The following is a 24,146-nucleotide window of genomic DNA, read 5'->3' as shown; positions in this document are numbered from 1 at the left end:
TCCACTCTACACTCATCATCAGGACTGATGCTGATTCATCCACCTCAAACACTCTTTGCGAGTCTTTTTCAAGTTTGATATATAATCAAGCTATATATAATCTCTTTTATTGATTTGCATCTCAAACACTCTTATGGGTAAAGAGACAGAATAATATCAATCGAACAACAAGAAAATTAAAAACTGTGAATTAATCTACATAGCTTGATTAATATTAATTTTCTAGAAGAGATGCAAATTTCACATTCCAAGAGAATTTTGAATTAAAAACAATGATTATTAAATTGGATTTAATTTATCAAATTAATTCAAGGCTTGATCGAGTTTTTTTAAAATCGGGTTGAATATTAGCCCAAACATATTTGAATGATCCGATGGATCAAAAAAAAAAAAAACATTGGTATTTAGAAGAACTTCAAGATTGTTTTAAAAATTTCTTATCTAAAACAGCATCCTTTGATATTTAAAAAGATTTATTCAAAACATTGTTATTTCATTTGAATGATGGTCTTAGAACAATGATGAACTGTCTCTCTAGTGCGAGACTAGAAATCATAATTAGAAATTAATCTCGAAGAACATGTGTAATCCATCCAAGAAGGTAACAGGTGGTGGTGACACATGCTCCTCTTTATTATTAGCCCATGGCATCATTGATGGCTTGCTGTCACCATTCTTGCTCTTGCTTGCACGGTGACCTATCCTTTCTGAATTCTCCGACTCCTCTGCTATGTGACCACCTGTCTTCTTGATCGTGGAAGAGGGCAGAGGCACCCCATATTCATCACCAAAGTAATCAGCACAAATTGCACTTGCTGAACCAAAAACAGACGACATTTTGTCACAAAAGGCTATAATTTCCAAGATCTTGAAACAAAACTAGGCGCGTGTGACAAGAGATTGGAATTATGTGACCTTAAATAGAAGGTACCTTGTCCGAAAAGAAATAAGATTTGCTGCAAGGGACTTAAAATTAAGGTCGGTCATGTACTTGTCAAACACTCTTTCTTAGAATATTCCTGAATTACTTAGGAAATTTCCTTGAATTAACTTCCTGGCATGCACATGTTTGCCAACTCGATCCCGTAGCTAATGAGAACAACCTAAATTTACTTTTATTCGTTTAGGGTTTAAAAAATTTCCCACTTGGGTATAATCAAGCAAGACTTAACTAGCAAGAAACTACAAAATTTCTCGATCTATTTAATTTAAGTCAATTCATTTTTTTAGAATGTGATTTTGCTCGTACTTGAAGAATAATAGAGATCAAACGTGAGAAGAATAATTAATCTGATGAAGACAAAGGTTAATTTTGTGTCCAAATTAATTGATTTTAGCCTTGAAAATGGCTAGAACGTGTGGATCATGTTATTCCATGGATATCATGATGTCTTTTTCTTCTTCTTTTTTGGAATCATGCTTTTCAATTTTTAATATCAGAACTTTGAATTCTATAAGAGTAAAGGATGTCAAAATTGTTAGCTTCGTTTATGATATATCGATGGGGCCACTTTGATGGAAGCAAGCTTTTAAAAACATTTTACAAAATTAAAAGCTCCCTTGAAATCTTGATTTACAAATTTAACAATTTAGCTATAGACAAAAACTATGATAAATATCAATTTAGTTATACACACGATTTCTATATTTTATTAATTAGCTGTCAAACGATTTCTATAATTTTAGATGATTGGTATCTAATTGATAAAATTTATAAGTTTTTGGCTCAATCATGAGTGAGCATATAGATTTGAGATTAAATTGGTATTTCTCATGAAAACTAATGTTATTAAATTAGGTTTTTTTTTTAGATTCAAATCTTTAGGTGATCATCTAAAAAAAAATTCTCTAAATATACTAGATTGATCTAGTGGATCCATTCTTAAATTTATTTTTTAAAAAAAATATATATTTTTATTAATACACAAGCTAATCTAAAATAATTTTACGGTTTGGATAATATATCCATCAAATTTTTGGATAATTTGTTGGAATTCTAGTAAATTTAGTTTGTGCATATTACTAAAAATATTGAGATATTTGGGATTGAAAATACTAAAATGAACAATGAACTAGCTAGGCTAGTTTTTCTCTCTTTTTTTTTATCATTTGGCTTTTTTGGTCACCTGATTTTAAAAACAAATTAATTCTTTTGCATTACGTTAATTTATGATTAGACTTGATAATTTATTTTCAATAGGCTTACCAAGAGTCGTCGTGGTATTGGTAAACAAAGCTAACACTCGGTTGATGCTTGATTTGACAAAATCAAAATCAATTTTGTTGATTTTTTTTCTTACTAAATCCTTCCAAGTGTATTTTTTGGCATTTGATTTTTTTTTTAACTTAACTTCTTTTTTATTTGATCCCATTACATTAGAATTATTTAAGGTTGGGCTTGGTATGGGGTCCTCATGTTGTCAATAAAAAAAAATAATGGTTGGTTGATGCTGTATTTAGAAAAATCAAATTAGATTTTGTTGAATTTTTTTTTTCTGATTAAATCCTTTCAAGTTATTCTTTTTGGTCACTTGACTTCTTCTTCTTCTTCTTTTTCAATCTAATCCTTTTTTAATTATATTGATATAGCATTAGGCTTGATGATTTGTTTTAGTTGACTTTGTATAGGGTTTTTGCAGTGTCAGGAAACAAATATGATACTCGATTACTGCTTGATTTTGCAAAATCAAGTTCAATTTTGTTGATTTTTTTCTAATTAAATCCTTTTATGGAAAAATTTAATGAGTTATTGGTGGAATTTGTTTTAGAAAAACAAAATCCAAAAAATTTGGACCGAAATAGAAAAAGCTAGGAACCCACATGTTCAATCTAAAAATTAAACAAAATGTCATTTCAATTCAAAAACTTATTTTATTTATTTATTTATTTCTAAATTGAGAGAGGAGAGAGAATCTTATTAAAAAATAATGAAGAAGAGAAAAGTTGTTGGTTAGTTACTCCCCAGCAACCAAAACAAATGATATTGGTGTTGATGATATATATTTATACTAATTCTTTTTGTTTTTTTTTTTTTATAAAATGAAGAACCCTATGACAAAAAAAAAATAGTTTTTTTTCTTTTTGAAAAAACAATATATGAATAAGAAATGAAGGAAAACTATACTAGGATATCTTTTTGATAGAGTTTAAATTATTATTTATTTATAATAAAAAATTTATTACTTTATAACTAAAAAAGAATTAAAGCCGTATGATAGCTAAATATACATTTTTATCTTATCTTTTTTTATTATTTTATCTTTGACTTAAATTAATAAAGATTTATTAAATTCATATTAATTTTTTAATTTGCAGTTAAGATTTTTTGTTGATAATAATAATTAAAAAAAGTTTAATCATTTTTTTGTGCTGAAAAAATTTCCTTCATCCCGCTGGGAGAATCAAAATACTTATAAAGTACAAACATGAAAGAGAAAGAGGCACACACCAAGCATGTTTGTATAATAAAATACACAAATAACATACCTTTTTACCGCAATGCGTCATCGTAGTCGCAGCTCTCCTTCCAATTAATAGGGGAAAAAAAAAATTAGAGAATCTAAATTGAACGGCATCGAGCCTAGGCAAAACCATCACCCTTTCCAACTGCCAGCATGTCAGCAACCGCACCTTTCTTTCCGATCAAAGCCACCCTCCTCCTTAAAAAAAAAAAAAAAAAACAAACAAACAAACAAACAAACAAACAAAGCCAATAAAATCACTAACCTCCTTACTTACCCACCTAATTCCCTACACCACCTAACTCTCTAATCACTTCTCAGACCTTTAGTCGAAGACTGACCCAAGAAAGGGTCTGGAACATTGCCCGATCGTTATTGCATTTTTACCTGTTTTTTTGACTGGATCTTAAAAGTATATTTAGTTTAGAAAAATATTAAAATAATAATTTTTTAATAATTTTAACGTGTTAAAAACATAAAAATATATTTTAATTTTTTTAAAATAAAAATTAATCTTCATCACAATATCAAATATACAATAAATTATTGAGTTAACAAATAGGTTATTTGGTAGGTTTGAATTATTTTTATTAATATGATTGTTTTTAAAATTCTATTTAATATTGTCCTGATTGAATTTGGATTAGATTAATTAACTCTCAATATTTAATCTTTTTCTAGATTAATATGGGTATTCGGGTCAGTTTGCGCGTATCTCAACTAATTTTACGGGTCCTAAAGTTAACAATCATGTAAACTTCTAGTGACCCTAATATTTGTAAGACTTAAATTGGTGACTTCTAGAGAACAAAGTCATGACCTGATCAGTTGAGCTTGGGGCAAGTAAAAAAAACTGAAAAACTGATTAAACCGAAAAAACCGAATCATGAAAAAAAAAACTGTTTAAACTGATTAAAATTTTAAAAAAAACAATCGGTTTGGTTTTAGTTTTATAAGTTTAAAACTAAAAAAACTGAACCGAACCCAAACCGAAAAAAACCGAGCCAAACAGGGAAAAAACCGAGTCAAACCTAGAAAAACCGAGTCAAACCGGTTTGAACCAGTTTTTATTCTAAAAAACAGAATCGAAATGAAAACTGATTGATTTGAACTGGTTTTAAATTAAAAAAAAAATCAATTTAATTATTTATTTTTTAAAAAATTCAACCCAAACCAAAAAATAATTAATTTTTAATTGAGTCATACTCCTCATTATCATCGGTGAATATTTTGATCTTATTCACTAGAAAATTAGCATGGATCAAACCTCATCGCATTTTTTATGATGCCACGTTGACAATCTCATGGATTATGGTAGGTAGTAGGAGCAGGAGATAAGACCGATGAAAATAAGAAATTAATATTAACTGAGTGCTAATAAATTTACATTAAAAATCCACGTGAGACGGATTTTAAAGCAAAATTAAATTCCATTAACCTGGGAAACCCTCCACCGCTGTATAAAAAGGTCAGAAACATTGTAAACGATGGTCACAAAACTCAAGAAACACAATTTCTCTCGACGTCCGGTTGTGGTAGAGATCCGGCGAGAACGACTCGTCGGATTTCGCCCGTTTTAAGCCTTAAAATCTTTTCTTTACTCAATCCCACATTAAAAAGAAAAACCCATCAAGAAAACATGAAGGGTTCGTGCACTCTTGTTGCTTCTGTTCTTACTGTCTCCACTGTAGCTTTATCATCATCAGCCCCACCTTCTTCTCCTGTGGTTGAGGTTCTTTTTTTTTTTATTCTGGGTAGAAGATATTATAGCATTTGATGGTTAACTCAATGTAAATCCTGACCGTTGATATGTTTGTTGTTTTGAAGGGTTCATCAAGATCATCATCAATGGAGAAAAGTGGTGGGTCTAATAAGGAGAAATTTGCGCCCAGATTTGACGGATTAAGGTTTATCGAGACCCTTGTCACGGCTCACCGATAATTACTGAGTTAACCATTATAATCTCTGTTAATTTTGTTATTTTGAGGGATTAAGATGTGATTAAAGAGAGGGATTTTTATTTTTTTTTATTTTTATTTTTGTGGAATGGTGTTTACTCGGTGACTTTGTGTTTTTCTCTTTAATGTCATTGTGCTCTTGTTATTTTTTATTTTTATATATATTTTTTGTAATCTGACTTGTAATTATTATTGTTTTTGTTGCTAATTGGGTATAAAAAGAAATAATTAGGGGGTCTGGTGTGTATTTTTTTAATTATTATTATTATTATTATTATTATTATTATTATTATTATTATTATGGGTTACCTTTATGTTTCCTGGCATTGATTTGTCGTGCATGGGAAACAGCTAACTGTGGGTTGGGATGTGCTGTGTGTCTTAAAGAGGGCTGGTTAGATTTTTTGTTTTGTTTATGAGCTGTCAAATTAGGTTTTTGTAAAGAAAAAAAGATGGAGATCAGCTGCATGTGAAATGATATGCTTTAAAGGAGAAGGCAGTGATTAGATTATAAAAGATTTGACATGTTTTACATTGGATGGTTAAGTTTAGATTAAGAGATCGTTTGCAGTGATGCTTTTGATCTTGGAAACTTTTTTAAAGGGGTGTTTTGCGTTGTGTTGACTTTTAAAATAATTTTAAAATTACCAAAAGCATAAGTTATGGTAAGCTTGTGGGTTTTGTGTTTTAAAAGGTTCTTTTTGAAAAAATTAAAAATATATATTTTTTTAAAATTATTTTTTTATATATTTTTATATTGTTTTGATGTATTACTATCAAAAAAAATATTATTTTAATGTTTTAGAAAGTAATTGTTATTAATATTATATTAACTTTTATGACTGATTTATAAATTTTTTTTATTTTCTTTTAATCCAAGTTTTTATTTTAATTTTGTGGTATTAACGGAAAAGGTTATAATTTTTTTTAATCCAATTTTTCACCGAGAAGAATAAAAATCAAAAAAGCATCTCCCATGCAATTAGTTTATGCAAATATTGGATTGAGAATGACCCAAAATAGGCAATCTAACAACCAAATTTGTGATTTAAAGCTTGCTGGAAAGCTTCATCAAATGAGGCATGTCTTTGTCTTGTGGGTTCAAGCTGGTGTTGGGCAGTTGCTGCTTTAGTGTGTTTTCTTTCTTGCAAAGGAAATCAAGAGTGTGATAGAAGGATTTGCATGTAGACAAGAAGAAGAACACAAACAGCAGCTGCTGTGATGGATTCATGGCCATGTTTAGCACATCGCTGTTGATGTTTCTTTCTTCTTACACAAACCTTAACAAAAATGGTTAAAGTGTTGCCACGAATGGTAGACGATGAAAGAATCTTTAATTGTTTGGTAAACTTGGTTAGAAAGTAATAGATGGTTAGGTACAACATGCTGTCTTGTCTGCCTTGTCAAGGAGTTCCATACATTAATCGTTTTTTTTTAATTTTTAAACCTAACACCTTGTCAACTCTTTCTTCGTAGGCCCGAGTGAAAAAAATATCAACTTACAGTTAAATGAGTTAATTGACATTTAAAAAAATTAAAATAATATTGTTTTAATTTTTTAAAAAAAAAATGCTTGTAATTTGAATTAATAAACATAATCTCTGCTATGTTGCAAGTCTATTTATTGTATTTTAAAAATACTTAAAAAATTAAAAAAATATAGTATTTTTATACTGTTTTGATGTGTTAATATATATTTTTAATTAAAAAAAATACATGTTAAAAATTTATCAATTATATTTTCATTCTTGCAGACAGGTGACACTGTGGTCATGCTATAACTACATCAGGAAATAGACAGGTGAAGATTTCCGAGCTGAGATTTTTCTTAAAATTGACCTCAAGCACATGGCATGGTATTTGAAGCCTCACGTCTAGACCCATGGCCCATGCAAGGTTCAGGCCATTGCTGATGTCCCCTTGCAAGTTCGTGGTCTCTATTAAAATAGTGCGTACATAGTTGTTGAACCTGCCAGTTCGGCAGATTGATCAGAGAATATTTGGATTTAGAGTATAATTTGTATTATTTTTTAGTTAAATTGAATAAAACATAGACTCACTCAACTTGATTTTATTTAATTTTTAATGATTTAATTAACCTGTTAATCAATATATAAAAAAAATTTTAAAAATAAAATAATCAATTTTATCGTTTCATAATGGGTTAATTAAAAATTAAACTTTACGATTTGTTTCGGTTTGTTTTTTATTAAATTATCTTCATCTCATGATATAAATCACGAGTTTAATATGTTAATATTAATTGACTCGAGTCTTTTTTTTTATTTTTTATTAATCAATTTTTAATTTTAAATGTATTGTTTAATATTAGGTTTATTGAAGATTAAACTTCATAATTTGCTTTCAATTTGATTTTTATTGGTTTGTCCTAGTCTTATAATTCAAGTTGCAAGTTTAACAAGTTAATGCAGGTCATTTTTTATCATTTTTTTAATTGATTTTTTTTTTAATTTTATCATTTAACATTGAGTTTATTGGAAATTGAATTTTATAATTTATTTTAATTTGATTTATACAAGGTTATATAGTTTCATTATGCAACATGCAAATTAACGGGGGTAACCTAAGTTGATTCGAATCAATCTAATATATTATCGTCTTAATATTTATAAAAAAATATATCATCTTAAATATTTAGTTTTAGTAAAATTATATTTTTTATTAATTATTCAAGTTGTTTTTTAATTTGTTAATTTGACCCATTCATATCAAATTCATCCCCACACAATTTTAAATTTTTAATCTACTAAAAAATATATTAGCAATAATTAAATGTTTTTTATATTAAAAAAATTGTTCTGTCACGCAGCTTAGCCATGCATAAAACCCAAATTGCCATTGCCATTCATGAATCATGGATGCTGCAATATTTGTTTTTTTTTTTTTTCTAGTTCTAAGCAAAATTCCACTGTTTTCCTGGGCAACTTGCAAGATTCATGTGAATAGTTTGGAAGTTTAGAGTTTCGGAGCTTGTAGTTGAGACACTTGCCACTCCTGTGACCGACAACATTGATTTCCTAAAACAAATTAGTGAATGTTATTTTAATAAGTATTTGATTTACTTCTGACTATGGAATTTATACTTTTCTTGGTCTATTTTTTCTTAATTGGTTTTAAGAACTCTTTCAAGTTAAGTTCAATATCCCAACAATAAAATTCTATATATTTCTTTGGTTGTTAATTTGTTATAATATTCTCAAAATCTAAATTTTCTAAATTGATTGTTGTTAACTTATACATCATTGTAGTCATGTTAATCATAATTGTTAGACCCAATTTAAAAAATTAATTTAGAAAAGGATATGAGTCATGGGGTTACTAAGTTAATTATTTTTATTAAAATAACAATGTTTTTTTTTATGTCAACTTGAGCAACGTTTAGATTGAGTTTAATTAAATTAATCATGTCATTAAAAACTCAATTAGATCAATTCTTATCAAATCAAATGTTAAAAGATAAAATAAAAATAAAAACTGTAATTTTTAAAACGTAAGAAAACTCAATTCAAACATATCTAAGTTAGTATGTCAAATCTATAACTTCGTCATTATATTAGAATAAAATTAAAAGAAAATCAATTTAAAAAAAAAACAATAAAAAAAACCTTCATATATCAAGGCAACAAAAAAAGCTACCAAGTGAAATCTCAAATTAAGCAAATGAGAAGGGATTAAATTGAAAAAAAAAAACTAAGAGATTGAAATAATAAAAAGGAACATGAACTTTTTCCTGACCGTGCAAGGAGACTAGACATTTCTTAAAGCTTCAAATTCGGTCTCTATAACTTTAATTATATTAAATTAATAAAATTAAATTTTATTTCACCAAACTAATAATTAATTGAGAGATGAAACAGTTGCTTGGCACCTCGAGATCTTCACATGCACGCATGGAAAACAAATCACTTAGAAATCAAACCAATTTGAAAGGACCAAAGAAAAAGACAAAGATATTAAGGGACGAAAGTATAAAAAATCCTAGGGATAAAGAAAAAAAAAAGAAAAAGAAAAAAAGATGTCCGAATGAGCAGTGCATCCCCTCAAAGTCTACAGTGAATGATGACTGAGGGGACTTAGTTGTTTTTTTATATATATAATTTATAATTTATAATAATTATCACAGCTAAGAGCAAAACAACTTCTCTTACCCTCAGATTCTTAGCCATTCAAGTTACAACTATAAGATAATGAAGTATTCAAGTCTGAAACCCAATGGGCAGGATTATTTCAAAAAATAAAATAAAATTGAGGCCAATAGTTGTCTTTTTAAAAAATACCATGAATAATGATAATGAGGGTCACAAAGACTCACAGGCAGACATCAGTTCATGTAAGGGCATTTTAACAGAGACCACAAGCTCGCTAGAGGACATCAGCTATGGCCTATACCTTTCATGGGCCATGGAGCTCGATGTGCGACTTCAAATCAAGCCATATGCTTGAGGCACAAATGCAAGGGTGGTTTTTAAGAAAATCCCAGCTGGAAATTTTGACCTTTCCATATCAGTATATAACAATAATCTTATTAAATAATTTTGATGGATATAGTTTAATTAAGTTACATCATATATTTATTCTATAAAAATTATTAGTTTGATTTTCAAAAACTTAAAGATCGCTAAAAACTTATATTGTTACTAATTTTAAGGTATATATAATTAACTAATATGCAAACAAGTTAGTCTGAAAATTCATATTAATCTAAAAAAAAATAATTTTATTAAATGATCATCTTCAATAAATCATCCACGTTTATTTTATTATGTTTTATTGTTAATTAATCTTCCATCTTCCTTCGACTATTGATGAAAACTACCTATTCTTGCGTTGCAGGTTGTTCTTTCAAACAAACACATTGATTATTAATTGATCTTTTTGACAATATATATATATAGTGAACTCTCTCCTCCATTGGTTTATCCCATACATGCTTTAGTTAGGTATTCATATTCGCGGTTATATTATATTTTTTTAAAAAAATAATTTTAAAATTTTTTGAATTATTTTGATGTGTTAATAAAAATAATTTTTTTAAAAATAAAAAAAATTATTATTTTAATATATTTCTAAAAAAATACTAAAAAAAAACAACTGAGGAAAACTATCTTAGATTTTTAGTCTTAAACCCCTTTGAATATGTGCATGGTGATTCCTCACTTTTAAGAATTATGAAGACGCACAAGATGATTCGGATCACACTTCGAATGTAAGAATTAGGAAAGAGATTGATGGAGAATGGTCTGATTCTTTAAAACTTGATGTTAATGATGAACTTTTGAATATTTTTTTTTTTTTTTTGCAAGGAAATTATTAAAGCTAGATTATTCGGATAAAGAAGATAGTTATAATCCTTGACAATGCATCATTAGCTACTTCACCAATTGTATCAGAGATTTTTTTTTTATGAAGTGCATGATTTTCTTTTTTCCGATAGCTTTAGTGAAATTCTTTTTCTTGATGATGTAGCTCAGAGAACATGATGCTGTCGTATGCATAGTTCAAGATTTAGGTTGAAAATTGGGTGGATATATTACATTGACTCAGGTCTTTTGAGTTTTTAATAAAAATATATTTTTTTAGATAAAAAAATAAAAATAATATTATTTTAAACAAGTTTTTTTTTTTTAAAAAAAAACTCAAACTATCACACGAGCTAATACATTAAATTACTTAAATTTAATAAAATCACTCTCAAACATTTAAAAAATAGACCTAACTCAAGTTAAGTCAAGAGTTAGCAGGTTATTAGATAAATATATCCAATCAAATCAGGTTAAATAATTATTGCGGTAATGTAATACGTATTAGATGAGAAACTTAATGTAATGCTAGATTTCATAATTTGTTATCATTTACTAATATACTAAAAGGCATGGAAAAAGTATTGTAACTTTCCTCACGACGCATGCTTTTTTTTTTTTTGTTTCTTTTTTCCCCACATTTTTTTTTGTTTTCCCTCTTTTTTTAGGTTTTACATGTTTTTTTTTTCCAAGATTGTCTTCTTCTTCTTTTTTTTCCTTCTTTTTTTTGTATTTTTTTTCAAAATTATCTTTGTTAATTTTTTTTAATATTGAAGTTGTTGAAAATTTAGTTCTGTAGTTTTTTTCTTTAAAACATTATGGATTACTACAATGTTTCCCTACATTGTTTTTTTTTTTTTATAAACTTTTTTTTTTTAAATAGTCTTTGTCGATTTTATTTTTTTTCATATTGAGCTAGTTGAGAATTTTGCTTCATAGTTTTAAAAAAAAAAACATTATGGATTGTTACATTGTTTTCTCACATAGTTTTTGTTTTATTATAGTGTTTTCCCACATGTTTTTTTTTCAAAATTATCTTTGTCAAATTTTTTTTTTTAATATTGAGCTAATTGAGAATTTAGCTTTAACTTTCCCCACATGTTTTTTTTTTCAATTTTTTTTTCCATTTTGTTTTTTTTTTTTTTTTTCAAAATTGTCTTCTTCTTTTCCTTTTTCTTTTTTCATATTTTTGTGTTTTTTTTCATAATTTTTTTGTTGATTTTATTTTTTTAATATAAAGTTGGTTGAGAATTTAGTAGATTGCTACAGTGTTTCCCCACATGGTTTTTATTTTATTTTTTATGATATTTTTTTTGTTTTTTTTTCATAATTGTCTTTTTTCGAATTTTTTTTTCATATTGAGTTGGTTGAAAATTTAGCTTCGTAGTTTTATTTCTTTAAAACATCGTAGATAGCTACAGTGTTCCCTTGCATGATTTTTTTTGTTATGATTTTTTTTCAAAGTTATCTTTATCGATTTTATTACTTTTAATATTAAGCTAGTTGAGAATTACAATTGTAGATTTTCTCATGAAACACTATAGATTACTACAGTGTTTCCATGTATGGTTTTTTATTTTTCTTTCGTTTTTGTCGAATTTTTTTTTAATATTGAGCTGGTTGATAATTTAGCTTCGTAGTTTTTTTTTAAAAAAAAAACATTGTAGATTGCTACAGTGTTCCCCACATGATTTTTTTTTTGTTATGATTTTTTCCAAAATTTTCTTTGTTCATTTTATTTTTTAAATACTAAGCTGGTTAAGAATTTAGCTTTATAGTTTTTTTCTTTAAAAAAATTGTGGATTGCAATAGTTTTTCTCCATATAATTTTTTTTTGTTTTTTCCATAAACCCACAACAACGCACAAGCATGCCACAAGCTCGCAGCATCGCGCTGGCATGACATCTAGTATAATCCAAAGACCAAAGATTTAATTGAGTGCTTATTTAATTACAAATCATTAGAGATATGTTATTTTGTAAAAGAAAAAAATAAATCATAATATATATATATATATATATATATATCATGAACCATTAAATTAGTCGATTCATAATTAGTCCCACCATACAATGGTTCAAGAATTCTATTGAAGCATGGAATTTAAATACCATTTTTTTGCAGATGAAATGAAATTTAGGTCCTTACAATAAGTTAATGGATAGACTTTCTCCAAAGATACTGTTATTCAATTCCCTTTATTACATGAATGAAATGACATATTATTTTTGTACTCCTAAGTAGACAAGCAAGAATGTTTCACCTAACCCTCTATTACTCTCTAACCAAGTTTACCAGACAATTATAGATTTTTTCAATATCTACCATTCGTGGCAACACTTTAACCATTTTTGTTAAGGTTTGTGTAAGAAGAAAGAAATATTAACAGTAATGGGCTAAACATTACCATGATCCATCACCAGCTTTTTTGATCTCAGCTTGGTATCTTCTTCTTCGTGAATGTATGCAAGTTTAATAACAGTGATTTTTTTATTTAAAAATATATTAAAATCATAAAATTTTTTTATTTTAAAAGATTATAACGTTAGTATAAAATATTTAATTTAAATTAAAAAAAATTAAAAATTCTATTGTTTGCATAATTTTTTTTGAAAAACTAAAACAAACAAAGTATTCTTGTATACACATTCCTTCAAAGGTTTGGAAACACAGTTTTATCTGCAGTGAGGAACTGTTTGTTTCTGCGTTTAAAAACACTTTAAAAAAAAATTTAAATTTTTTATTAAATTTAAATTAATATATGTTTTTAGTGTTTTAAATTATTTTAATGTGCTGATATCAAAAATAATTTTTAAAAAAATAAAAAGATATCATTAGCATTTATTTTAGCATGAAAATTTATTTAAAAAGCAACCGCAACCATACTGTCAAACAAGCCAACATCCAAGCCAAACTTTCATCATGCAAATCCTTTCTTTGTAGGGTGGGGATAAGGGGACAATTAGGGGAAAAAAAAATTCTAGGGTTATATAAATATCTTATATATGTGGCCCCTACGAGATACAAAAATTTTTTTAATTTTAACACCCCTAAAAAATTATCCTAATTTTGGTATTCATAGAAAATTATCTTAGATCTGCCCTATTTCCTCCCACTATATAGAGAGCCTTTTACCATTTTGGTGAAAACATATAATTTTGATGAAGTTTTGCAGCAAGCATGAAATCACAAATTGGGTTGTTAAGTTGCCTACTTTACTTTAGTGTAGTATTTATAATTATGATAATGATTTTTTTTTAAAAAAAATATTTTTTGTTTAAAAATAATATTAAATATAATTTTTATTTAATTTTTTAAAAATATCTTTAACATCAACGTATTAAAATAATTTAAAATTATAAAAAAAATTAATTTTTTAAAAAATATTTTTTAAAAACAAAAACAAACTTGTTTCATGTCACACTCCCTCCATTAATTGCCATAAACTAAATGGAACAACAAACTCAACAACCACAATTCTAAAAAACTTCTTGTTGTTCTTCACATTTATTAGAAAAGAATCCTCATGCATACATCAAACCACTCAAACCACAAGTCAACTTCCACAAACTATAAATCTCAAACCACATTCGATGCCCTAAACAGGAAAGTTGAAGGAATTGAAGCGCCTAAACAGCACAGCTACAGCAAACCCTTGGCCAACGCAAGCCCTTTCATTGCAGATACCCATTTTCGTTTTTGTTCTTTAAAACTTACCCAATTGAATCTTAATAATCTTAATCGAAACTTACTGCCCATCAAATGCTAAAAAAATTCAACTTCCAGAATGTGGCCCAAAAAAGACCTCTCTCTCTTCTCTCTCTCCCCAGTAACTTTTCCTCTTATTTATCAATTTTCAGGAACTAAAACATGGTAGAAATAAAATTTTCTAATCAAAATTTAAAAATTAAAAACTACATGAAACAAAAAAAAAAAACTCATATTGCCTATAATTTAAAAGGCATAGCTCTATTGCTACCTTTTCTTCTCTTACATTTAACTGTAAATTGTAATAGTGAGATTTTTTTTAAAAAAAATTTAATTTGATTTTTTAATTTTTAATTTGCATAATTAAGCTCTTTTAAGCTCAAATTGAAGTCCAATTACATATGTTTTGGGGGGTGTAGGTTGAGTTGAAGGACATAAAATTGAAGTGAAAAACACGTGTAATATAGATAATGACTTTTGAAATTTATTTTAAAATTTTATTTTCATCCCTCATTTTTTTTAGTTATTATGTGAATGGTCCCTATAATTTTAAAAACATACATTTTGGTATCAAATTTTACTTTTTTAGTTCTTTTTTGGGTGGAAAAGAGAGAACAGATAATTAAATTCTGGCTTAGAGAGAGAAAGTTGTTGTTGAGAGAAGATTTAGGCTATCAAAACATTTATTTTTATGTATATTCCAAATAGTAAGGAGGGTTAAGATTAGATGTTTTTTTTTTTTTTAACCTTGAAAACACCTTTAAAAAAAATATCTAAACTTCTTGAAAAGTTTTTTTAGTTTTGGGTTGATTTTGAATTTTTGGGGTATTTTTTGATATTTTTAGAGGCTATGGATTGATTTAATAAGGTTTCTACAGTGTTTTATAAATGTTTTGGATAAAAATAAAAGGTTCAAAAAGGGTTTTTGAATATAAAACCATATTTTTTCAGCCACATAAATGATTATATATAATTATCCGATATATTTGACTAGATACTTATATAAGTTTTTTTATTTATACTTTGAATTTTTTTTAAATAAAAACCAGCCTGCATACCCGGGATTGTTTAAAAGAAAAATTTATCACCTGCGGCGGCTCATGGATAAAATAGCTAGTGTGTGTATATATAATGTTGTTAATTTGTTATAATATTCTCTGTTGTCGTTAGGTATTAGGTACCATATATAGAGAATGAGAGATACAAAATGTCAAAATCTAGTTTTTTTTCCCCTTTCAATTATATGTTTTCAATTCCAAATGTCAAAATCTAGTTTTTTTTTCCCCTTTCAATTATTTGTTTTCAATTCCCTTGGATTCGTTAGAAGATTGAGTGGATCTTGACATTAAAAAAATGAAGAAAATAATTGTAAGCTAAGGCATAAAAAAAGAGCTGTAACCAAAAAACGCCAAGGAATTGATTACAATCCCAACGTGAACCACAGTTTTTTTTTTTTTTCCCTGTTTTTGTATTTTTCTCTCCTTATTAGAAGATTTCACAGCTAAGAGCCATACAGTTTTTCTCTTACCCTCATATTTTTTAATTTGATTTAAGATTTAATTTTCCCCTCGATTTCTCTACCGTCCATTTCGTAATTTTTTAATACAATAAAATCTGACTGAAAGCAACATTGATGGACACCAGGTTTGGAAAATGTTGACACTTGCTGGCAGAAACTGTAGGACCCACTAGCCAAGACATGACTCACTTCAATGTCGTTTCTGCCACTTGATTCCAACCCTTCAAAAAAAAACTAAATCTAGCCCCTACGGACCTCAAATTTGTAGCATATTCTTCTTGAATCAAAATAATCATGCTTCCATGGTGGGTCCAAGTTTTCATGTGAATTATTGACCGTGAAATCAATCTCAAGGTTCCTGGTGATTTGGAAGTGACCGTAACCAGTACAATGATGCCATGTGTCATGGCACGAGTTACTATGCAAATGCTACAAAAGCCCTTGCCTTTGGTCACGGAATATACTGTGAATCACTCATTCACTTCTGGACTTAGCTGACCTTAGACCACTCTATCATTCTAGTAACAAACTTCTCTTGTTGATCTTGTAAGTTGTTGATTTGCTTAGCGTTTGCATATGTTTCTGATTTTGTTAACAACTTTTTGAGACTTTTAATGAATTGGTTTTCTTATGGTTTCAAAACAAAATCAAAGTCTAGAGATTTTATTGCTAGTTTGTTATTGTTTGATTCACAAAGGTTGTAACTTGTATGATGGCTAGTACTATATATCTTGATCATTCTTTGGCCTTAGTGTCACCATTTTTTACTTGTTTGTAAGTCTTTCAGGTTTAAATTTCTTAGTTTGATCAATTTGTAGCTTTTTTTTCGAGCACCCCAGAATTGTTTTCCCTTTTGGGATGATCAACTTGGAGTGTTTAAAGAATTTGAAAGGAATTTGGTTTTTGTTTTTCGGTTTGGATTTGCAGAGCAAGAGAGAACCATGGCAAGCCTGACTGCTTCACACTTTGCGCCAAGGAACTCATATGTGAGCAGCCATGGATCAGAAACAACGGAAAATTTTGGTCAAATTGGGTTAAGGAGCCAAAGCATGACTCACAGTGGTTTAAGGTCACTGAACATGGTGGACAAGCTGCAATTTAAGACTCAAGCATTTGCAAGGAAGTCTGTCAAAAAGGCCTATGCTACTGGGAATGACACTTCTGGAAAAATTGTTTGTCTACAAGGAGGAATGACTGTGGTCTTTGTTGCCACTGAGGTAGCTCCTTGGAGCAAAACTGGTGGTCTTGGTGATGTTCTTGGTGGACTTCCCCCAGCAATGGCTGTGAGTAGAGGGTTTCTGATACTTAGTTTCATCTTTGAAAAATGTCAGGCACGGCTTGTGTTTAATCGATTTTACTGTGGTATTGTTGTGCAGGCAAGAGGCCATCGGGTTATGACAATCTCTCCACGATTTGACCAGTACAAAGATGCTTGGGACACTTGTGTAGTGGCGCAGGTAATTTGTCATAGTTTTACTGTGTTTAAGAGGGCTTATCTTTACTTTATGTCTGTGCTTTGTTTCCTTGCCTGTGAAGATGGTAATTTTTTAGGTTGTTTACTAAAATGATGAGCTTCTTATGGGCAGATTCCAGTTGGAGACAGAGTTGAAACTGTTCGGTACTTCCACTGCTACAAGCGTGGAGTTGATCGCGTGTTTGTGGATCATCCCATGTTCCTAGCGAAGGTTTAAATTTCTGATGATTGCTGATTCTTGTGTCTAAAGGCTGTAGTTCTTGCAAATTCAGATATTTGGTTGTCTTTTCTCTTGTTTGCTGTTTCTGATTCTAAATTAACTGGATGTTTAAGGTTTGGGGCAAAACTGGATCCAAAATCTATGGTCCTGCAGCTGGAGAGGATTTCCAGGATAATCAACTGCGGTTCAGCTTGTTCTGCCTGGTAATTTTCCGTTCCTTTTTCATTTCATGTGCCTTACTGTAACTTGAAATCGTTGCATCTTGAGAAAGTATCAGAAATTTAGAAAATGGTGAAAACAGAGTTTGTTTTTCGTCTAAATCCTCTACTTCATATGCCGCATGGTTAAAATGTTTCATAACTTGCATTATAAATATAAACTAGTACCATATCTTTCACAATTCATCTTGTTAAGCTGTGTAGAAGCTGGATAATGTGTAGACATAATCAAAGCATGTGTCTTCTAGTACAAACTTTCACCCAAGTAGACCTGACTCTGCAAGTTTCCCCATGCTATAAAGTTATTAACAACGAGTTAAAATGAATTGCTGAACAAAATTCATGGTAGTTTCCATCCAGTAATGGTAGTTGATCAGCATCATTATTGTGATAATTTTTGTTTTAGTGGATAGGTAAGTATATCGCAAATGAATTCGTTTGATTGTTTTTCAGGCTGCTCTTGAAGCACCAAGGGTTCTGAGCTTGAACAGCAGCAAACATTTCTCTGGACCATATGGTTTGTACCTCTTTACGAAGTTGTGAGAATTCATTTTCCTATGAAGAAATTTCTCCAATGCATGTTCTTTTCTCACATAATGCAGGAGAGGATGTTGTCTTTGTTGCCAATGATTGGCACACTGGTCTCCTCCCATGTTACTTGAAATCAATGTACCAATCCAGGGGAATTTACATGACTGCAAAGGTATGTCCACTGAATTGAGACATTTAGAGTTCTGCTTGGCTTGGATGTCTGACTGCACAGTAGCTGACATTGTTGTCAATTCAATCATGACAGGTTGCCTTTTGCATCCATAACATTGCTTATCAGGGCAGATTTTCCTTCTCAGATTTCCCACTCCTAAATTTGCCAGATGAGTACAAGAGCTCTTTTGACTTCATGGATGGGTGAGGATTTTTAGCAGTTGATGCTTTTAGATGAATTGAAATGTAGTTTTATACAGGTTTTGTGTGTCTCTCCCCTTTCCAAATACTGAAGGATTTTATGTTGGCAGGTATAACAAGCCTGTGAAGGGAAGGAAAATCAATTGGTTGAAGGCTGGTATATTGGAAGCACACAGAGTTTTAACTGTAAGCCCTTACTATGCCCAGGAACTTGTTTCTGGAGTTGAAAAGGGTGTGGAGTTGGATAACTACCTCCGTACAACTGGCATTACTGGGATAGTAAATGGTATGGATATTCAAGAATGGAATCCTGCAACAGATAAATACCTAAGCACCAAATATGAGATCACAACTGTAAGTGCTTTATAATATGTTTTAGTACCAAAGAATGCAAATCTGAAAGGTAAAGTGGGTGATTTTCGGGATCTTCTTGTTCAGGTCTTATCTGCAAAGCCATTATTGAAGGAAGAACTTCAAGCAGAAGTTGGATTGCCTGTTGACAGAGATATTCCTGTAATAGGCTTTATTGGTAGACTGGAAGAGCAAAAAGGTTCCGATATTCTTGCTGCTGCCATTCCAATGCTGGTTAAAAACAATGTGCAGATAATAGTCCTTGTAAGTGTAAACTTCATCATCCTTTTCTCCTAATTTATGATGCTGTGATTGTATACAATGTTTAATGATGAGATCTGTTGTTTCCTTCAGGGTACTGGCAAAAAATACATGGAAAAACAGATTGCCGAGCTTGAGAAAAAGTATCCTGATAAGGTCAGAGGAGTGGCAAAGTTCAATGTCCCCCTGGCCCATATGATCATTGCTGGTGCTGACTTTATGATGATCCCCAGTAGATTTGAACCTTGTGGTCTCATTCAGTTGCATGCTATGCGATACGGAACAGTAATTCCCTTTCTCGTTATGGAGCTACTGTCTTGATTCACTCCACAATTTTAGCATGACCTAGAAACTTCTAGCTACTTGTATTCGTGAAATATGACAGCAAATAACTGATAACTTTGCTGCAGGTATGCATTGTTTCCTCCACTGGTGGACTTGTTGACACTGTCAAAGAAGGTTACACAGGATTCCATATGGGAGCTTTCAATGTTGAGGTAAAAGCACAGTGGCAATTACTCTGTTTGATTTATTCGTTTCCTCTATCCTTGATTCTAAAGCAAGATATTTTGCAGTGCGATGTAGTTGATCAAGCAGATGTGGCTGCAATTGTTGAGACTGCCGGAAGAGCTCTCGCAGTCTACGGCACTGCTGCCTTCAAAGAAATGATCAAGAATTGCATGTCCCAAGATCTTTCATGGAAGGTTAGTGACTAATGAGAATACAAGAGCCTCACTCACCTGCAACAGTAATCGTTTTTAGTTCCTGGGATCAAAATAATGAAAAAATAAATTTCGGTTTGATATATGCAGGGACCAGCCAGACTCTGGGAGAATATTCTGTTAAACCTAAATGTTATCGGCAGCAAAGCTGGAATCGAAGGAGAGGAGATTGCTCCACTTGCCAAGGAGAATGTCGCCACTCCTTGATCAACGTGGATAATACTAAATGGTGTCTGTTTGGCTACGTAAATGCATATTGATAAATTCCTACAATGTACAAGACAGTAACAGCCATGCCAATTGAGAACTTGCGGGGATTCTAGGCAGTTTGGCAATGGATGTATTTTTGGAAAGGCCAGATGGTGTTCGAGTCTGTATAAATAGAATTTGTAACTAACATCTGTAATGCCAGTTTAAGAAACCAGAAAAGGTTTCTCAGGTTGCCATGCTTTATTGGGGTAAATAAATATTTATCTTCTGATAAAGGTGCTTTTGCTTCGGGGATAAATTGATAATGGCCACTAACTAATGTAAGCTTGTAGATCCTTACAAGTCTGGGGATTAAGTGCTTGTGGACATAAATCTTCTTTCTGAATGCATTGCAGAAATCTAGATGAGCTGGCTGGCGAAAATTCCTGGACATGGCATGTAAACGCAACGAACCTTACAGATAAATCAGCCAATAATACAACACAAGAACATGGTATCCAGCAACAAGCCACACACTAGGCCTGGAAACTTTGGGTCTTATCATCTGAAGCTAATATAATGCCATATCATCTGAGAGGTAAATGGGATTTTGTCAGCCATGGTTGATTGGATAAATAGTTTACAGGCGTAAACATATTCACATTTAGGCTTACACAGAAGAAAATGGACACAACGATACTTCCAATCTAAATTGGAGCTGTGTCTTAGCATGCAAAAACTAGTCCAAAGATGTTATTTGGCCATAAAACTAAGTAGGAAAAATTCGAATATCAGAGCAAAAAGATTAGCAGAGAGTCATAATTCCGGTCGAAGAAATTTTGTGCCACCAAAACTTTATAATGGAACTATGCATTGAATTAGATGCAACAAACCACTGTCACAGATCCTGTTTTATTTCCAGTGATAAATTACTAATGCACGCAAAATTCATTAGGAACCCACCAAACTTATATTACAGATGGAGAAGGCAACTATGCAAGCCTGTGATTGAGAGGTTTAGAGCTAGTACAGTTGTTTCAATATATCATTGGAATTGCAATTCCTATATATTGTTAGTGTTAGAAATATTTAGTTCTGGAAACTAAAGTTTAAATATAGGAGAAACATATTCAAGATGGTAGAGTTGAGTAGAAAGATTAATATATTTCATTAATTTCAAATGTCGATATATAGGCTTACATAGAACTTGGAATGGATTGAAACTCTCAACAAACTTGAAAGATTATTGGAATTGAAAATAACAAACTGCAGCAGAATGTTACTATTGCAAATCCTAAAGAATCAAAACAATAATATAAAATTCAAATAACATAACTGCACTTAACTCTATCTTACTCAAGACATAATCTCATAATTCTAACACTCCTCCTTGAGACTTGCCTTGGACAAACCAAGTTTCATCCTTAGAAATTCCAGTCTTGATCTAGGAAGAGCTTTAGTCATTATATCAACAAGTTGAACATCTGTTGGATAATAGTGTAGCTTTATAAGCAGATTCTTGTCAACTTCTCTTATATAATAAAATTTCACATTGATGTGCTTGGTTCTGCCGTGTTGAACCAGATTTAGAGCAATAGCAATAGCAGATTTGTTGTCACAATAAAGCTCAGTTGGTGAGCTTTGTTCTTGACCCAAATCACCAAGCAACTTGTTCAACCAAATTGCTTGATTTGCAGCAGCTGACATGGAGATATACTCTGCTTCTGCAGTTGATTGTGCCTCCACCTCTTGCTTCTTTGCATTCCAACAGATTGCACCTGAACCAATGTTAAAAACATACCTAGAGGTGTTTTTCATGTCATTAACATTCCCTGCCCAGTCACTATCTGCATAACCAATTAGTTTTACTCCTCATGTCTTCAAGTACCAGATGCCAAGATCTGTTGTTCCTCTAATGTACTTCAACACCCTTTTAGCAATTCCCATGTGAATATTACTAAGTGAGCTCATGAACCTTGACAGCAAACCAGCTGGAAACATCAAGTTAGGTCTAGTTGTCGTCAAGTATAGTAAACCGCCCACTAAGCTTCTAAATCCAAAGGGATCTTCAAGTTTCTCACCATCATTCTTTGAAATGTTCTCATTTTATGCCAAAGGAGTTGCTACTTCTTTGCATGACTCAAGTTTGAACTTCTTGAGTATATCAACAACATATTTCCTTTTATGAAACAAAAATACCCGAACTACATTGATGTATTTCCATTCCAAGAAAGTAGTTCATAATGCCAAGATCAAACATTTCAAAAACATCTTTCATTTCTATTTTGAACTCTTCTAGCAACTTTGCATTGCTTCCAGTAACTAGCATGTCGTTTACATAGAGTAATATCACTAGTTGCAGACCATCTTCATCTTGTTTCAGATACAAAGTAGCTTCATTTTCACTTCTCTTGAATCCTAGTTGAATCAAATAAGTGTCAATTCTGTTGTACCAGGCTCTTGGTGCTTGTTTCAAGCCATAAAGAGCCCTGTGTAGCTTGTATACTTTGTGTTCATTACCAACTACAAAGCCTTCTGGTTGCTGAACATAAATTTCTTCAAGAAGTATTCCATTTAGAAAAGCAGACTTAACATCTAAATGATATACTCTCCATCCTTTTTGTCCTGCAAGAGTAAGTAGGAGTCTTATAGTGTCATGCCTAGCTACTGGTGCAAAAGTATCTCCATAATCCACTCCAACAACTTGAGCAAGGCCTTTAACAACCAATATAGCCTTGTGTTTGAAGATTGAACCATCTGGATTGAATTTTGTTTTGAAGACCCACTTCACTCCAATTTCCTTTTTATCTTCAAGAAGTTCAGTCAATCTCCAAGTCCTATTTCTTTCAATGGAATCAATTTCTGATTTCATTGCTTCAATCCAAGCTAGAACTCATGTAGCTTCAGTGTAGTTTGTAGGCTCAACATGTACAAGATTACATCTTTCGTACACATTAGACAATGGCCTAAGCTTAAGTACTACTGTATCTGAAGTTACTTCAATGTCTTGTTGAACTTCAACACCAATACTTCTTACTACTGGTTCAAGTGCAGTTATGATATTCTGATCAACTATTTTTAAGTTCCAATTCCAGCAGGAATTCTCATCAAAATGCACATCTTTGTTGACATGAATTTTAGCTGCATTCAGATTGAAAATTCTGTAACCTTTTGATTCTGTTGCATATCCCATAAAAATCCTTTTTTCTGTTCATTCATCCAGTTTCCTTTTTTTGGTAGATGGTATAAGAAAATATCACAATGATTCAAACACTTTTAGATGTTTGGCTGTAGGCCGAACTCTAGACCATGCTTCCAATGGTATTTTGTTTTGAATAGACTTAGTTGGAAGTCTATTAAGCAAATATAGTGAAGTATTTACTGCTTTAACCCATAGAAACCTTGGCAACTTCTTTTCAAACAAGATACATCTAGACATCTCCATCACTGTTTTGTTCTTCCTTTCAGAAACTCCATTCTGCTATGGAGAGTATGGAATCGTCAGCTGGTGTACAATCCCAGCTTCTAAACAACATGCATTGAACTCCTTCGAAATATACTCTCCTCCATTATCAGTTCTCAACACCTTGATCTTCTGACCACTTTGAGTTTCAGCCATGCTTTTGAAGTTTTTGAACATAAAAAGTGTTTGTGACATGGTTTTTCAGAAAATAAACCTAAGTCATTCTACTAAAGTCATCAATGAACAATATAAAGTACATATTATTGCTCAAGGAGGTTGTGCTCATTGGTCCACACATGTCTGAGTGGACTAACTCCAGCTTATGAGTTGCTCTTTTAGATATACCTTTGGGAATGATTGTCGGTGTTGCTTTCCTAG

The 24,146-nt window shown here is 30.7% G+C and overlaps 2 protein-coding genes across 3 annotated transcripts; both read left to right on the top strand.

Moving 5' to 3' along the window:
• Positions 1-4,937: 4,937 nt before the first annotated feature.
• Positions 4,938-5,627, top strand: LOC118042479 (uncharacterized). The gene is made up of 2 exons (XM_035050170.2): positions 4,938-5,193; positions 5,316-5,627. The coding sequence occupies exons 1-2, from the start codon at positions 5,101-5,103 to the stop codon at positions 5,400-5,402; spliced, it is 180 nt and encodes a 59-aa protein (XP_034906061.1). The 5' UTR covers positions 4,938-5,100; the 3' UTR covers positions 5,403-5,627.
• A 10,731-nt stretch (positions 5,628-16,358) lies between these two features.
• Positions 16,359-20,601, top strand: LOC118042478 (granule-bound starch synthase 1, chloroplastic/amyloplastic). 2 transcript variants are annotated; one of them, XM_035050168.2, is made up of 14 exons: positions 16,359-16,513; positions 16,895-17,250; positions 17,344-17,424; positions 17,554-17,652; positions 17,775-17,864; positions 18,333-18,396; positions 18,482-18,582; positions 18,676-18,785; positions 18,893-19,136; positions 19,221-19,397; positions 19,488-19,679; positions 19,805-19,891; positions 19,970-20,098; positions 20,207-20,601. In XM_035050168.2, exons 2-14 carry the CDS (start codon positions 16,909-16,911, stop codon positions 20,321-20,323), a joined length of 1,833 nt encoding a protein of 610 aa, XP_034906059.1. In that variant the 5' UTR covers positions 16,359-16,513; positions 16,895-16,908; the 3' UTR covers positions 20,324-20,601. The 2 variants fall into 2 exon arrangements, with proteins under 2 accessions (XP_034906059.1, XP_073261793.1); XM_073405692.1 differs by having other exon boundaries at positions 16,383-16,488.
• Positions 20,602-24,146: the final 3,545 nt, after the last annotated feature.

This window comes from Populus alba, chromosome 1, assembly GCF_005239225.2.
Source record: "Populus alba chromosome 1, ASM523922v2, whole genome shotgun sequence".
In the NCBI taxonomy this organism is placed as follows: domain Eukaryota; kingdom Viridiplantae; phylum Streptophyta; class Magnoliopsida; order Malpighiales; family Salicaceae; genus Populus; species Populus alba.
This window is presented reverse-complemented; position numbering and strand designations above follow the sequence as displayed.

Excerpts from the sequence above, each read along its gene's own strand:
- LOC118042479 (XM_035050170.2), top strand. The coding sequence starts at position 5,101 with ATGAAGGGTTCGTGCACTCTTGTTGCTTCTGTTCTTACTGTCTCCACT. Across the intron at positions 5,194-5,315 it reads CTTCTTCTCCTGTGGTTGAG|AAAAGTGGTGGGTCTAATAA; the intron begins GTTCTTTTTTTT and ends TCATCAATGGAG.
- LOC118042478 (XM_035050168.2), top strand. The coding sequence starts at position 16,909 with ATGGCAAGCCTGACTGCTTCACACTTTGCGCCAAGGAACTCATATGTG. Across the intron at positions 17,865-18,332 it reads GGTTCAGCTTGTTCTGCCTG|GCTGCTCTTGAAGCACCAAG; the intron begins GTAATTTTCCGT and ends ATTGTTTTTCAG. Across the intron at positions 18,397-18,481 it reads ACATTTCTCTGGACCATATG|GAGAGGATGTTGTCTTTGTT; the intron begins GTTTGTACCTCT and ends CACATAATGCAG.